Source organism: Scatophagus argus, chromosome 14 (assembly GCF_020382885.2).
Source record: "Scatophagus argus isolate fScaArg1 chromosome 14, fScaArg1.pri, whole genome shotgun sequence".
In the NCBI taxonomy this organism is placed as follows: Eukaryota; Metazoa; Chordata; class Actinopteri; family Scatophagidae; genus Scatophagus; species Scatophagus argus.
In genome coordinates this window covers 4,907,300-4,923,044 of record NC_058506.1, presented here as the reverse complement: position 1 = coordinate 4,923,044, position 15,745 = coordinate 4,907,300, and the positions used below count along the sequence as shown (strand labels likewise).

General features: G+C 41.3%; 1 protein-coding gene across 2 annotated transcripts in view; it reads left to right on the top strand.

Annotated features, from left to right (window-relative positions):
* The window catches only part of cltca (clathrin, heavy chain a (Hc)), a 31,735-nt gene extending 16,386 nt beyond the window's left edge, over window positions 1–15,349 (top strand). For both annotated transcript variants that reach the window (XM_046409820.1, XM_046409819.1), the window contains 24 exons: window positions 1,044–1,241; window positions 1,418–1,618; window positions 2,092–2,244; window positions 2,492–2,614; window positions 3,358–3,495; window positions 3,597–3,761; window positions 3,861–4,041; window positions 4,610–4,773; window positions 5,966–6,091; window positions 6,186–6,328; window positions 6,544–6,778; window positions 6,904–7,026; window positions 7,111–7,256; window positions 7,370–7,553; window positions 7,644–7,836; window positions 8,279–8,436; window positions 8,523–8,795; window positions 8,990–9,307; window positions 9,618–9,749; window positions 9,863–9,973; window positions 10,111–10,281; window positions 10,397–10,618; window positions 13,012–13,087; window positions 14,018–15,349. In XM_046409820.1, the coding sequence (XP_046265776.1) occupies window positions 1,044–1,241; window positions 1,418–1,618; window positions 2,092–2,244; window positions 2,492–2,614; window positions 3,358–3,495; window positions 3,597–3,761; window positions 3,861–4,041; window positions 4,610–4,773; window positions 5,966–6,091; window positions 6,186–6,328; window positions 6,544–6,778; window positions 6,904–7,026; window positions 7,111–7,256; window positions 7,370–7,553; window positions 7,644–7,836; window positions 8,279–8,436; window positions 8,523–8,795; window positions 8,990–9,307; window positions 9,618–9,749; window positions 9,863–9,973; window positions 10,111–10,281; window positions 10,397–10,618; window positions 13,012–13,087; window positions 14,018–14,151 (4,068 nt within the window). In that variant the 3' untranslated portion in view covers window positions 14,152–15,349. The remainder of the gene's footprint in view (window positions 1–1,043; window positions 1,242–1,417; window positions 1,619–2,091; window positions 2,245–2,491; window positions 2,615–3,357; window positions 3,496–3,596; window positions 3,762–3,860; window positions 4,042–4,609; window positions 4,774–5,965; window positions 6,092–6,185; window positions 6,329–6,543; window positions 6,779–6,903; window positions 7,027–7,110; window positions 7,257–7,369; window positions 7,554–7,643; window positions 7,837–8,278; window positions 8,437–8,522; window positions 8,796–8,989; window positions 9,308–9,617; window positions 9,750–9,862; window positions 9,974–10,110; window positions 10,282–10,396; window positions 10,619–13,011; window positions 13,088–14,017) is intronic.
* The last annotated feature ends 396 nt before the right edge of the window (window positions 15,350–15,745 follow it).

Sequence of the window (15,745 nt, the reverse complement as noted above, 5' to 3'; positions counted from 1 at the left end):
TGTGTCTCTGCCAATATATCACTTGATACAACGGCTCTTGTGTCATCTGACGCTTGCGATCTGGCAAGTTTGTCTCTTTTTTTCCATCAGACTCTGATCATTGCTTTTAAAAGGCATCTTGCATTAACTGAAAGTCATTGTTGACGTATTCACTCACCTCTCCAAAGGGATTTTTTCAATCTGTCGTGTTTTACACCCATGTATCTTTTTGTAATCATTCCTGACTTCAGTAATAGCCTCCTCATTTTTGCTGATGCTGTTTCCCCCTCTCTGACCACACTTATTTACTGAGTAAAGCACAGTAATGGACACATTTGTATTCCTTCTTTTCTGCCTGTTTCTTATTTCAGCTACTTCCAATTAGCCCACCCATGTTGTAGTGGTTAAGCGACTCCGTTTTAGTGGCAAGAAGAATGTGGTCTAGTCACCCGTGTTAAAAGCTGGGCCACTGACCCGCTGGGCTTGTTTGTAGAGGGGCCAACACTGGCTGTCTTTCTCCCCCCTCCCTTCCCTCATGCTGCTCTTTTCATTCAAATCATTCTCCTTTTGCTCTCTGTTGCCAGACTGCTCACAAAAGCCATGCGTTATACTGACCCACTGATAACACATTTGCATTCAACAGCAAGATCCCGAGGCTAGACAGCAGTTAATGGAGCTTAATGCTATTGCCCCAGTTCTATTCACTCTGCTTATTTCTGGAACATGATGTGTTTAAGAAATGTTTTGATTTATGCCAGTGTCATCTAGATATATCTAGGATGAGTTAAAAAAAAAAAAAGTTCATATCAAAACCAGTCACAGTTTCACTCTATTGTAATAGTCAATTTATTGATGCAATTTAAAACAGTAGTATTATGTATGTATGATACTGAAGTGACTATAAGCAAAGATATTACTGCAAGGACAAGGTTTTTCTCATCAGATTTATACAAACAAAACCTTTTAAAGAGGATTCAATTTGGCAGCATTTTTACAGTGTTGTTCTGTGTCTGGTCTGTAATGTACTTGACTGCAACGTTGTTTATTTTCTCCCCACAACACAGGTGCTGTCAGTCTGCGTGGAAGAGGAAAACATCATCCCCTACATCACTAACGTACTCCAGAATCCAGATCTGGCTCTCCGTTTAGCTGTCCGCAACAACCTCGCTGGTGCTGAAGAGCTCTTCGCACGCAAGTTCAACAACCTGTTTGCTGCTGGGAACTACTCCGAGGCTGCCAAGGTTGCTGCCAATGCACCAAAGGTACTCAATCAGTTAGCACAGGACCAATCCGCAGCTCTCTGACAGTCTCAGTCTGAACATGTATGATCCATGTAGTTGTATTTATTGCCTGGCGATGTCATTATGCTACCCATCTGTTTGATTTTTATTATTCGGTTAGCTCTTCTCTCACCTTCAGGTGATCTTTCCCCTCTTAGGGTATCCTGCGAACCCAAGACACCATCCGTCGCTTCCAGGGCGTTCCAACTCAGCCAGGCCAGACCTCCCCCTTGCTGCAGTACTTTGGAATCCTGCTGGACCAGGGCCAGCTCAACAAGTTTGAGTCCCTGGAGCTTTGCAGGCCTGTCCTGCAGCAGGGACGAAAGCAGCTTCTTGAGAAGTGGCTGAAGGAAGACAAGGTATCGCAGATCTCCATCTCAGCCTCCACTCACAGGAAGAGCTCCTTCCTGAGCTGTCTGTTTGTTTATATGACTTGCCTGTTATTTTGTACCATGTGACAAGTTTGAAAATTGTACATCCACCCAGTTGTTTGAGTGGTTCTACACAGCCTCAATGGCAAATAGAGATTCTGGGATTTAGGATTTAAAATCATATATTTATGATTTTTCACTCATTTTCTATTCAGCATGGTGTACTTGAATGTTTTTTTTCCTCTTCATTTTATTTCATTATGCTCTCCTTTTGTTATTTGGACAAGCATTAAGTAGAATATCACAATGTAGACTAAATATAGAAATTTAAAGTAAAAACAGAACTATACTTTACTATATACTATACTTTAAAAAAAAACTGTGCTTGTCTAAATAAAAATAGCTAAATAACTCTTCTCAGAGTAGCCTTCATTGCTGATGTTACTTGTCCTACATTTCAGCTGGAGTGTTCAGAAGAACTGGGTGACCTGGTGAAGGCAGTGGATCCTACATTGGCTCTCAGTGTATACCTGAGGGCCAATGTTCCCAACAAAGTCATCCAGTGCTTTGCAGAGACCGGTCAGTTCCCCAAGATTGTCCTGTATGCCAAGAAGGTAGGTCTGTCTGCCTGAAATGTGTGAAGTAATTTAGTTAGGATTTAAATTCATTGAAGTGTTTTGCAAAAAATGTCAAATGTTAAATGAAGATGTGTGTTCTATGAAATTGAATGAACATAAGAGCACTTCCTGTCAGACTTTGTCTATAACAAATATTAAACAAAACCAAACAATGGCCCTAAAGCTTTATTTCATCATGGAGTTCTTCTTTTTTTTTAAATTCATTTCCTTTTTTTGGTTCCAGGTGGGCTACACTCCAGACTGGATCTTCCTGCTGAGGAATGTGATGCGGATAAACCCAGAACAAGGCCTGCAGTTTGCTCAGATGCTAGTGCAGGATGAAGAGCCACTGGCTGATATCACACAGGTCAGAGGGAGGAAGGAGCATGTGTGGATTTTTCTAATGAAGTACTTCCAAATTATAAGAATAACAGAGTTTGTCTCTAAAGGGACTTAGATCTTTCTCTGATTAAAAATTACTTCTAAATTCTAAATTAAGATAAGCATTACAACCTTCTTGCACCTCGAGCCTGCATTTAACAAGTCAACCCCAGACTTTCCTCGAAACTGGGATAAGTATTTGACTGAGTCACACACATACCAACATATGTGAGCCTCTGCTGTCCTGTGGTGTAAAGGAAATGCAACTCTTCCTTTGCTTTCTGTCATAGCAGACACTGCACTGCAGGACTGCTGACACAGCTTTTTGTGTTGCCTAAAGTGCTGTACTGGCAGGGAACATGCGTTTTAAGAATAAAACTGCATTGCATCAGATGTTTTTTTTTTTTTTTTTAAATCTTTGGAGAAAGAAATGTGTTGCGCTCAGCCAATATTTCATTTGCATGTTAGGTGGCCTTCAAGCAGCTTTAAAGACATTTGAGGTCTTCTTGCATCTCTCAAGTAAAAATCCTGTCAGTGTTGCAGAACTTGAGGAGACTGGCAGAAGTGTTATACTTAAGTTGGAAGAAGTCGCTGTGTAATAATAACTACAGTGCAGTAGATTTTCTTTAGATGTATTTTTTAAATATTGAATTATTTAAATGTTTTGACAAGTATCACTCTTGTCAGTATGAATTAAGTTCTCACCTGTGTGTCTCCTTGTCTGCTCAGATCGTGGATGTATTCATGGAGTACAACCTGATCCAGCAGTGTACCTCATTCCTTCTGGATGCTCTGAAGAACAACAGACCCTCAGAAGGACCGCTGCAGACTCGCCTGCTTGAGATGAACCTCATGCATGCTCCACAGGTGGACACATCTACACTTGCTTGACTAAAAGGAATCCAGTGATTAGAACTGGGGTGCATTTTTCATTGTAACCTTTTCATTGCTTCATGTCATGGGTGCAGGTTGCTGATGCTATCCTGGGCAATCAGATGTTCACCAATTACGATCGTGCCCACATCGCCCAGCTGTGTGAGAAGGCTGGACTCCTGCAAAGGGCACTGGAGCACTACACTGACCTGTATGACATAAAGCGTGCTGTGGTGCATACACACCTGCTCAACCCAGAGGTGACAAATTTTATTTCTTATTGTGGAAGTGTTCATTAAGTCCATCATAAATAATATGCAAATTATAACTTAAACTAACATTCCCTCCTCTATCTCTAGTGGCTGGTGAACTTCTTTGGCTCACTTTCGGTTGAGGACTCTCTGGAGTGCCTCAGGGCCATGCTGTCTGCCAACATCCGCCAGAACCTTCAGATCTGTGTCCAGGTGGCATCCAAGTACCATGAACAGCTCAGCACACAGTCGCTCACTGAGCTATTTGAGTCCTTCAAGAGCTTTGAAGGTGAGATTCTATACCATGTACTAATATATCACTTCATGTGATATTGAGTATTTGTGTCAACACTTGTCGTCTATAATCCAGACAATACAAATTGCAGTCAAACACCCAAAGTGTTGAAAAGTATTGAATGTAAGGTTTAGGATATGTTTTGTATAATAGGGCAGTTCACCTAAATATCCCTATTACCAGACTAGATGTTAGAGTGGTATTTGACTTGTCCATCAGTTTTATTATTGCAGCCAGTGCGCAACCCCTGCTTGTGTACTTAGATAGATGGCCCCTAACCATCAATTGGAAAAGGCCAGAACAGACGCAGGACAGTCAATACATTGTGCATTATGGCCTGAAGGTGAATTAGTTCAGCTCCTCTACAATTACTGGAATGATGCAGGAGGTTAGGTTAAGGTTAAGTAAGCTAATTGGGGAAGAAAGAAGCTGCAGTCACAAATCTAAATTTTGATGTCAGTTGCGTCTTTTCAGGGTGTATTACTGGATCAATAGTTTTGCCTTTAAATCTGTCAAGCTTTAGACGAGCAGCTTAATATAAGTGACTGTCTGTGTCTCTCAGGTCTGTTCTACTTCCTGGGCTCTATTGTAAACTTCAGTCAGGACCCTGATGTTCACTTCAAATACATCCAGGCTGCCTGCAAGACAGGCCAGATCAAAGAGGTGGAGAGGATCTGCAGAGAGAGCAACTGCTATGACCCCGAGCGCGTCAAGAACTTCCTCAAGGTAAAGCCACAGGGACAGCTGGAACGATCAGATACTACATTTAACAGCTCTTATCTTTTTTTTGTTACTGAGTCCTTTCTTTCACTTTCTCTTCTTGATCTACTCTATTGCTTTTTTTCAGATTTTTTTCAAAACATACTTGTGTTGCAATTTTGGAATCTTCATTTCCATACTGTTTTCATTCATATCACATACCTAATTAGTATCTAATTAGTCTTCAAAATTACTGCAATATTTTGACCTCTTCTTGTAGAAAAGTATTTCACTCACTAGCAGAGCTAGATGTTGAACAACCCTGATGGCAGTCAGTTATCTTTTGTGCTTTTCTTCTTTTGTCTTTGAAATTGCAGGACATGTATCAGGTAAATTTATCCTTCCCCACAGTTTAGGACTTCCCTGTTCTTTTTTTGCTTTCATTCTTACCTGACTCCTTACCTTTAAGTACAAACTGGGATTTATATGGATTGTGTATACTCATACACCACAATCCATATACCTGGGAGCTTTATATATTCCTGCTCATTTATTGGATGTTTTGTGTGTAATTACAGCAAAGGGTCCTGTACTCCACACTTGAAGGCATTGCAGATGTCTGTGTATAGTGTTTAGTCTTGTAATAGGAGCCTCTAGTTAGTGCAGCGTGTTCTTGGATGATGTAGACAAGGTGTACAATCCCAGTTTGTTAATCCTGTATGCATGTGGATTGCAGCAGTGCGTCAGCACACCAGTGCCTTGTGGTATAGAGGATGCAAGTGGTCAGCGTTACGTAGTGTTGACCAGAGGACTGGCAGTTCTGTAACTGTTATTTAGAAGGAAGCTACTTAAAAATACTTAGAGGTCTTGTTTTGTGTCTCTACAGTAAAACACACAAATATTTCAATGTGACTTCCATTTGTTGTATTGGCAAACCTGTTATGTTTTTCCCCCCTTCATGTTATATCAAATGTGTAATTTTTGAATCACTATCGGACTCTTGAGCTGGAAAATGATATCCTAAATTTATTTTTAGTGACTGAAAGATGATGAAAAGTAAATGTCGTGTCATCATACACAGTACACCAGTCAGTGCAGTGGTAAAGGATCAGCCCTGTCTAATCAGGGTTGGTTGATGTTATGTGGTTTGTATGAAAGTGTTTTATTGGTGTTTACTTTGAACGTGACCTGTTTCCTCTCCGCTGTGTGTGACAAACAGGAAGCCAAACTCACCGACCAGCTGCCACTCATCATCGTCTGTGACCGATTTGACTTTGTCCATGACCTGGTCCTCTACTTGTACCGCAACAACCTGCAGAAGTACATTGAGATCTATGTTCAGAAGGTAAGACTCAGTGGAGAAGTGCTCAAACGCATTATAGTATATCCTTGTACGGCAGAAATAAGATCATGAGATTTCTTGTTAAATTTGTGTTTAGGTGAATCCTAGCCGTCTGCCTGTTGTGGTTGGTGGTCTCTTAGATGTGGACTGCTCAGAGGATGTCATCAAGAGCCTGATTCTGGTTGTCAGGGGACAGTTCTCTACTGACGAACTGGTCGCTGAGGTGGAAAAGAGGAACAGGTGCTACAACTACTTAGTCTTGTCTTCCTAAATAATGGTGAAATTTTGAGTACAGCTAGAAAAAGCTTGGAACACCAGAAGGTTGATATTTGCCTCATAAGGTTATGAGTATGTGATATTTGTACTACATTTCTATGACTGACAATTTATTTGTCACAGTTTTGAGAGCAGTTGGAGTGGATTCTAACATCCCTTTTACTCTTTTACTCTGACAGACTGAAGCTGCTGCTGCCCTGGTTGGAGTCTCGCATCCACGAAGGTTGTGAGGAGCCTGCCACCCATAATGCTCTGGCCAAGATCTACATTGACAGCAACAACAACCCCGAACGCTTCCTGAGGGAGAACCCCTACTATGACAGCCGTGTTGTGGGAAAGTACTGCGAGAAGAGAGACCCCCACCTGGCCTGTGTGGCCTATGAGAGAGGACAGTGTGACCAGGAGCTGATCAATGTGAGGATGAAAATTTTTACTTCCCTGCTTCTAATCTGTGTACTCAAATGTTTGTTTTTAAATTCACTTTCCATTTATGATGTGCGTTAAAATGCCTTCTCCATTTTTTGTTCTTTTCATATCAGGTCTGCAATGAGAACTCCCTCTTTAAGAGCTTGTCTCGCTACCTGGTCCGCCGCAAAGACCCCGAGCTGTGGGCCAGCGTACTGCTGGAGAGCAACCCTTACAGACGACCACTCATTGACCAAGTAAATCACACACAAAAGACAACACTTATGTCTTTTGTTACAACCACCTGCTGCTTCTCTAAACCTCTGTTTTTTTGCCCTCAGGTAGTGCAAACAGCTCTGTCAGAAACCCAGGACCCAGAGGAGGTATCAGTCACAGTCAAGGCTTTCATGACTGCAGACTTGCCCAACGAGCTCATTGAGCTGCTGGAGAAGATTGTGTTGGACAACTCTGTCTTCAGTGAACACAGGTGTTTAGCTGTAACATGTTGGAAGTTTTGCTTTGTTCCCACAAAACATTTCAAAATCAAATTGGAAAACAAAAGTGTGCTCAGAGTTCCTTGTCTTTTCCTCTTTCGCTCAGAAATCTGCAGAACCTGCTGATCCTTACAGCCATCAAAGCTGACCGTACTCGTGTGATGGAGTACATCAGCAGGCTAGACAACTATGATGCTCCAGATATTGCTAACATTGCCATCAGCAACGAGCTCTTCGAGGAGGCCTTTGCCATCTTCAGGAAATTTGATGTCAACACCTCTGCTGTGCAGGTCAGCCAATAGCTCCTAAACACATAGACAAATACCTTATTGACACAAGAAGTGTTGATCGACCATGCTTTTAATCTCTTTTAAACTCAGGTGCTGATCGAGCATATTGGTAATCTGGACCGGGCCTATGAGTTTGCAGAACGCTGCAACGAGCCAGCTGTGTGGAGCCAGCTGGCTAAGGCACAGCTCCAGAAGGACCTGGTTAAAGAGGCCATCGACTCCTACATCAAAGCCGATGATCCCTCTGCTTACATGGAGGTGGTACAGGCTGCTGATAGGAGTGGTAAGAAGACTTGTTGAGTTCATGTAAGAAAAGATGACAGAGGAAAGAAAGTGTACCGGAAATTTTATTTCATAGTGTCAAAGGCCGTGCTGTTCTTCTGGTGAGGAATAGCAGAGGACTCGGTGTAGAAAGATAGAATACCACCCGGCTTATTGTGAGCTGATTTGTCGGCATGAACAGAAGGCAGAGATGTTGGTTAGATGTTAGATGTTAACCAGTGCCCCTTTGATTGAGAGCAATCAATACGAGCACATCAGAAGTGTTACTGAGTTTGTTGAGTTTTTGTGGAGTTTTTTTCTCCAGGGGTATTATATACTGATATAGACTGAAATAGATATAGACTGATTATATACTGATAGTAGCAGCTAGTGTAGCAATTCTTTCTGGAAAGTGCCCTCTAACAGCATAAGACACAGCAGCTTACTATTACTGCGTGTTTCAGGTAACTGGGAGGACTTGGTCAAATTCCTTCAGATGGCTCGTAAGAAGGCCCGCGAGTCCTACGTGGAGACAGAGCTCATCTTTGCCTTGGCCAAAACCAATCGCCTGGCTGAACTGGAAGAGTTCATCAATGGCCCAAACAATGCTCACATCCAGCAGGTTAGCCTCATTCTCATACAGCCCTTTGTGATTAAGCTGTCCGGTCAAAAATGAAACACTATTTTCTGATATTATCTGTTATGTAGGTTGGTGACCGCTGCTATGATGAGAAAATGTATGAGGCCGCTAAACTGCTATACAACAACGTCTCCAACTTCGGTCGCCTGGCTTCAACTCTGGTACACCTCGGGGAGTACCAGGCTGCTGTGGATGGCGCTCGCAAAGCCAACAGCACCCGCACCTGGAAAGAGGTGTGCTTTGCCTGTGTGGATGGAAAGGAGTTCAGACTGGCCCAGATGTGTGGCCTCCACATTGTGGTGCACGCTGATGAGTTGGAAGAGCTGATCAACTACTACCAAGTAAGATGGAAATTGAGGCATTTTGGGTTGAGTGTTTGTGTTTTCACCTACTGGCTTTAATGGGGGGAAAGATGATAAACTAAACTTACCATGAGTTTGATAAATTTTGTTTATCATACTGTAGTTGTGAGACCTGCCCACATACATACGTAAACACATGTTTACCTTACTCTATCCTCTGTCCTGTCTCTCAGGACCGCGGTTACTTTGAGGAGCTGATCACCATGCTGGAAGCTGCCTTGGGCCTGGAGCGCGCTCACATGGGAATGTTCACAGAGCTGGCCATCCTTTACTCCAAGTTCAAGCCCCAGAAGATGAGGGAGCATCTTGAGCTCTTCTGGTCCAGAGTGAACATCCCGAAGGTCCTGAGAGCAGCAGAGCAGGCTCACCTGTGGGCTGAGCTGGTCTTCTTGTACGACAAGTACGAGGAGTTCGACAACGCCATCATCACCATGATGAACCACCCGACTGATGCCTGGAAGGAGGGACAGTTCAAAGACATCATCACCAAGGTACATCTTTTGTAGACTGTTTTTTAATATCACTGTATTTTTTCCCTGAGGTGTCTGCATCTGATGGTATCTGGCTTTTTTTTTTAGCTTAACTAGATTCTTGCAGTAAGATTTATGATGAGGCTTTCATTACTCCTGAAATATCTGTTAGTTGTCACCTAAAATGTCTTCATTAGGTCCTGTAAAATGCATCAGAAATGCAAAAAAAATCATTGTGCTTCATATTGCACTATATTCCCAGCACAGTGTGTATGTTTCTTACATTGTTATTTCTTTTTGTGTTTTGTCTTTCTCTCTGCACCCTTTGTAGGTGGCCAACGTGGAACTGTACTACAGAGCCATCCAGTTCTATCTGGAGTTCAAGCCCTTGTTACTGAATGATTTGCTCATAGTGCTTTCCCCCAGATTGGACCACTCCCGTGCTGTCAACTTCTTTACCAAGGTACCAGGAGTAGTGGATTTTTTTTGCAGATTTTCTGGAAATTCTGTTGTAATGTGGGCTTAATTTGGATGGAAACTTGGCCAGTGAGTTGATGATTGTGTGTGTGTCCATAGGTGAAACAGCTGCCTCTGGTCAAACCCTACCTGCGGTCAGTACAAAACCACAACAACAAATCAGTCAATGAAGCACTTAACAACCTCTTCATCACAGAGGAGGATTATCAGGTGAGAGAGCTTTTTACATTACTGCTGTATTTTGTTACATCTTTTTATTTCTTAAATTATTTTTTATTTGTTATTGAGACTTTATTCATGATTTCTCGATTTAATTGTCTCTCCTTTTCCCATCGCACTCATGTTAGGCACTGAGGACATCAATAGATGCCTACGACAACTTTGACAACATCTCACTGGCTCAGCGCTTGGAGAAGCATGAGCTGATTGAGTTCAGGAGAATCGCTGCCTACCTCTTCAAAGGCAACAACCGCTGGAAACAGAGTGTGGAGCTCTGCAAGAAGGACAAGCTCTACAAGGTGCTTTTTTTACACCCAACATATTCACCATCTTACTGTCATTGTGAATGTTTCCAATACACTGCTTCGATTAGCTTAGACCATTCCTGAACCTGTCCACACTGTGTATCCGCAGGATGCCATGCAGTATGCGTCAGAGTCCAAGGACATAGAGCTGGCAGAGGAGCTGCTGTCCTGGTTCCTGCAGGAGAACAAGAAGGAGTGTTTCGCTGCCTGCCTGTTCACCTGCTATGACCTGCTGCGACCTGACGTGGTGTTGGAGACTGCCTGGAGGCACAACATCATGGACTTTTCTATGCCATACTTCATTCAGGTCATGAGGGAGTACCTCAGCAAGGTGGGTCAGCTTATTTCAGGCTAGAGTTGGGTGAATTAAAAAATTAACAGGTTTTGATATAAAGCTGTGCAGCAGTGCTGACACCCTTTCGGACAGGATCACTTTAAGGCCTACAATGACACTGATTAATACTTCATCAGTTATCTCTCATTAGCCTGTTGTGTGCTGCATAAATTATTCAAATTGCATAATAAGCTGAGAATCTTGGAGTTTTTTGAGTTTGGTCCATAAACCAGATACACTAATTTAAAAATAGAAAAAAATGTTAACGTGGTCGCTGCACATGGAAATAAACAGAACATCTGGCATGTTGGCAAATTTATAATCCTTGGAGTATTCAAAATATGAAGATGCCGTTGAACAGTTATTTGACAGTTCATATTGTCGCTGTCAAATGAGAGATACACCCATTATACTTTTTTTCTTCTATTTACAGATCTGTTTACAGAGAAATCTTTTTAATTTTCTTCTTCTATGCTGCACCTCTTCTCTTCCAGGTTGATGCAGTTAAGGAACAGGTGAAAGCTAAACGCTCTGTTTCTGATCCTTTAAGTATTTAGCTCGGACGACTGCAGCCTTGAGTGTGCATGGTTTTATCTACACCTTCACTTCAGCACCATGTCACTGAGGCATCTTTCACAAATCTGTAGTTAAAGTGGAGCTTTCCATGTATGTAGGGCAAATTAACCTGTAGCCGTCTGCTGCAAGAATGCAGGATTGGTGCTTGTTTGTTCACCACATTCACAGTAGACACATCTGTACATCAGGTATCAACCAACATTGGAAAAGAAATCTGTTGTTGTATAAATTAAAATGATGGCCATATAAATTACAGTGCCTCTGTAAGCGAACCACGATGTCTATGAAGTTAATAAACACGTGCGAATCAAATTTGCTTCAGGTTGGGATAGAAATAAATGGTCGTATTTTTAGTTTGTTAAGTTAGGGATAAGACCTGCATATATACATACATACCTGCTGTCTGTTTTAAACTATAGACATTCTGCAAGAGAAAATCCTCTACAGCAGTCTCTGAGAGGGGAAGGCTTATGATCCAGCTCCATATATAGATTTTCTAAACCATTTATGTCGTAGAGAGTTGTAAAGAGACCATTGTTTACCCCATCCTCTTTTTAAAAAACTATGACCCAGCAGCAGACTGCAACAGATATTACATCAGAAGTCCACAAAAGTATTGTCTACTCTGTGAAGTTTGTTGGAGAAAATGCACAGTACACAATAATTCAAATTGTGGCTGAATCTGTCTTACTTTCTGATTCCTGAAAATCATTCCATCATTTTGTTTGCCACTGGAGCTCAAAGCTCAAATAATAACTTCTCTGCAACTTCATTGAAGAGTGCATTTCCTTGCAGAGATTAACATTGCACATTATGAAGCTGTTTGTGTTTTTTAAAAGGTTTTGATTTGTTAATTTGTTAGCTGTACAAAGCATGTGTTTTAAGCATCTCTTGCTGAGTCAAAGCATCAGGCTGTTGGGTGTGTCTGGCTTCCTGTAGAAAATCTTCAACTATAGGCAGCACGTGGCCTGAGTCTCACCCTCCTCCTCCTACCAAATTGCATCTTAGTGCTGCAGCCTGTTCTTCACTGCCAGCACTGTAATACATAGAGCATGGGACTGTTTCTTTATCCAGTGAAGCTTCAGCTTGTTGAAAATGTGTGCACAGAACATAGAGAGCTACTGTTTTCAAAGAGGCATGAAGAAACTGAATGATAAATGCATATATCAAAGATATGGAAGTGAACTGCAGAAAAGCCCTTAGTTTCAGCTATAGAAAATCCAGGTGCTGCTGCTTTCCCCTTGAGGATCTGATGTGCACATTTTGTTTATTGCTGTGCTTGCTGTTTGAAATTTAATACTCTTTATATGTATTTATTTATTTATTTTTGACTGCATTTGGTATAAGACAGACCACCCCGTCCGTTAGAACAGAGGAAATGGAAATTAATTTAACTTGTTTTTCTTATTTATTTGTTATTTAGCATTACTAGTTGGACTTATGTGCTCTGAATTTTAGGATTGAATAAAAAATTCATCAGTGCATTATGTTATACACAAACTGTAGACACAGCTGTGTGTATAAAGTTGTATGAAGTGTGAAAACTAAATGGTACAGGTTTGATAATCAGAATCTGACTTTTGGTCCCATCTCTTGAGTTTTGTTTTGTGTTCCTATTGGGTGAAATCTGCTTCGAAAGGGGACCCACAGGCGCATCCTTGTCAGAAAATTCACAGATTAGTTACCAAATATATAGCATTGTCCTGCCACAATGTTTTGTTTTTGTTTGTTTTTATTTTAACTTGTTTGGTTTGTCATTTACTCATTAAGTGTTGTGGTTTTGTTCTAAATGCTGTCATTTCTTTGCTTTGCAGGTAGATAAACTAGAAACCTCAGAGTCCCTAAGGAAAGAGGAGGAGCAGGCAACAGAGACGCAACCAATCGTCTATGGTAACAGTCCTCTAATGTCATCAATGTCCGTTTGACTGTGATCAAAAGCAAAGGCTACGTCGGCCTTCTGCGCACACTAGTTTTTGGTCCCTTGTTTGTCCAGCATTTCCTGCGGTCATTGAACTTCAGCAAAGTTTCAATTTCAGAGGTTATTAAAGCCCATGAAAACTTCTCACCAAATATTTAACTAGCAATAGCTGTTTTTTTTGGCACCTTTTTAACAGTGGAAAACTGTTACCACAACACTGCCATATTAACACCTTGTTAGCAAACAATAAGTTATTTACACATCCAACAAGCTGCACGTTCAGGTGATAATATTCAGTAGGTTCATCACTGTGAGCGACCCCTTTCACATTTGTATGTGAATGTGACATTGTTACTATAAAAATAGTAAGTATAACAGCTTTAAAGTACCAAATGTACAACAATCAAATTATGGAAAATTCAAGTATTTTTTTGTGAGGGGATTAAAACTCAACTAATCCGCTTCATTAGGTCTTTGTTGGTCAGATTTGATGGACGGTGACCAAAAAACTCATCAGCTGTCCCAGATCCTGATTGGTGCACTGAAGCATGTGACCTAACATGGCTACTTCAATCTAGTGAGAAGACCAGAATGAGATCCCCCATGTGAAATAACCAACCTGTTTCAAACAAATTATTAACTTCAAGAAGGATCCTGTCCCAGTAGGAAATTGAGAAAAGAAGTTTTCAGGGCCTTTAAAAAACTCAGGCAGAGAATGATTGACAAGTTAAAAAACTACACACCTCACAACACAAGAACTTTTTAAAGATAAAAACAAGATCATCAAACCAGGAAGGAAGCGCTGTCATTTTAAGTTTTACATCATTATGAATCACTATGAATCAGGTTCAAATATAGCAACCAGTTACATGTTTGAAACCTTTCCTGTTTGTGTCCTGCAGGCACACCTCAGCTGATGCTGACGGCAGGCCCCAGCGTACCTGTGGCCACTCAGCAAGCTTACGGCTATGGCTACCAGGCGCCTGCAGGATACAGTCAGCCAGCAGCTCAGCCAGGCTTTGGCTACAGCATGTAAAGACCCCACCCACTTCTCTCCACATACAGGCTGGAGCTACTATCCATCCATCTCCCACAGTCCTTCACCAGACCACTATTGTCTCACTCTGCCCTCTACAGGGAGCAGGGGATAATACAACTGGGTTGGGGTTTGTTTTTTTTTTGTTTGTTTTTTTTTACTTCTTTTCCCCCTTTTTTAAACTTTCATGAAGGACTCAAATTTATTTTTGTTGTCAAAGAAAACAATTTCAACACAAAGATTAATTTTCTCACATTCCTTATTGACAAGATTCATTTTTCTTTTGTCTATTTTATTTGAATGGGAAATGGTTTATGTACGATGGAGGGCTTGTAGGAAGAGCTAGTCCTCTTCTCAATTTAAAAAAAAAAAGGTCTGTTGTGAAGCATCTGATTTGCACTCTGTAGTGAGAAGAATTAATGTAGAACCTTTTCCTTTTGATGTGTGTGAGCAGCTTCTTCTGTCCGACTGTAAAATGCATTTAATTATTGTATATTCAGACACAAAAAATGCTATGTTCCTCTATATTTGAACATGAGGCTGCCGCTTCCATGACCACAATCCTGAAACACTACGTCGTACCAGTCGTGTCCCCATATACACACACACACACATATTTCAGGGCTGTTTCTTGAAGAAAACCCAAGAGAGTATTTTACATACGATTTACAGGAAAGTTTGATTCTTTCCAGCAAAGCCTATGCAGGACTCTCCAAACAAATTTGCATTCAGTTAATATTTCCATGTGCTTTGAATACTGCTCTAACGTGGGACCATTCCACCTCAGGAGGGACTGCAGACCTGTTATTGTTTGACTAACATGCCCCCATGCCCGCTCTTTCTGCTGCAGTTTGTTTCTGCTGGATTTCATTTTAGGTCACTGTCATTGAGTGTGCAGGAGAGATTTTTCAATCTTTGTTCTCCTCATGTCCTGTTAAGGGGTGGTCTTTTAACCTCTTCAGTTGACCCGCTCATCCAGCTCAGAAACAACAGGAGTTGTGGTAATTTGAAGTTTTTATCAAAGGCTTGCGTGTATACAGGAAATCAATCATTAACTCCTTTGAACTTATATTCTTATCTAAATTACCTTAGATTTAAATTGTGCACTTAAGATACTTGATTGTGCATAATCAGGATTATAATGAATGAAACAGCGGTTTTGTTTTCCACTTAAAAATAAAGGCTTCTTGTTTGTCAAGAACAGTCTGGTTGTGTTTTACATATATGATTATGTATGAACACACTAAAGGTGCAGGTCATTTGCGTTCTATCTAATTTACAGCCACAAAAAGGGAAGTGATGTCATGTTTCTGATAAGAATGTTAAATACTGAGCAGAATAGCATGTCAGGTGAGTCCAATGTGATGTTGTGCAAAACAGTGTGATGGCACTCCTAAGATAATGATTTCACACAGTGGATCCGTGTTTACAGTTGCTGCCCTTGCAAATTTGCAGGGCAAAGGTGAACCCTGACCTAGATGTCTGCTGGGGCCGACCAGGAGATTGCACCGAAACAAGAACTATGGGCTTCAGCTCAAGTGAATGTCAGACTTCAGAGGTCTTAGGAGAATAATGGGATACTACTTCAAAACCA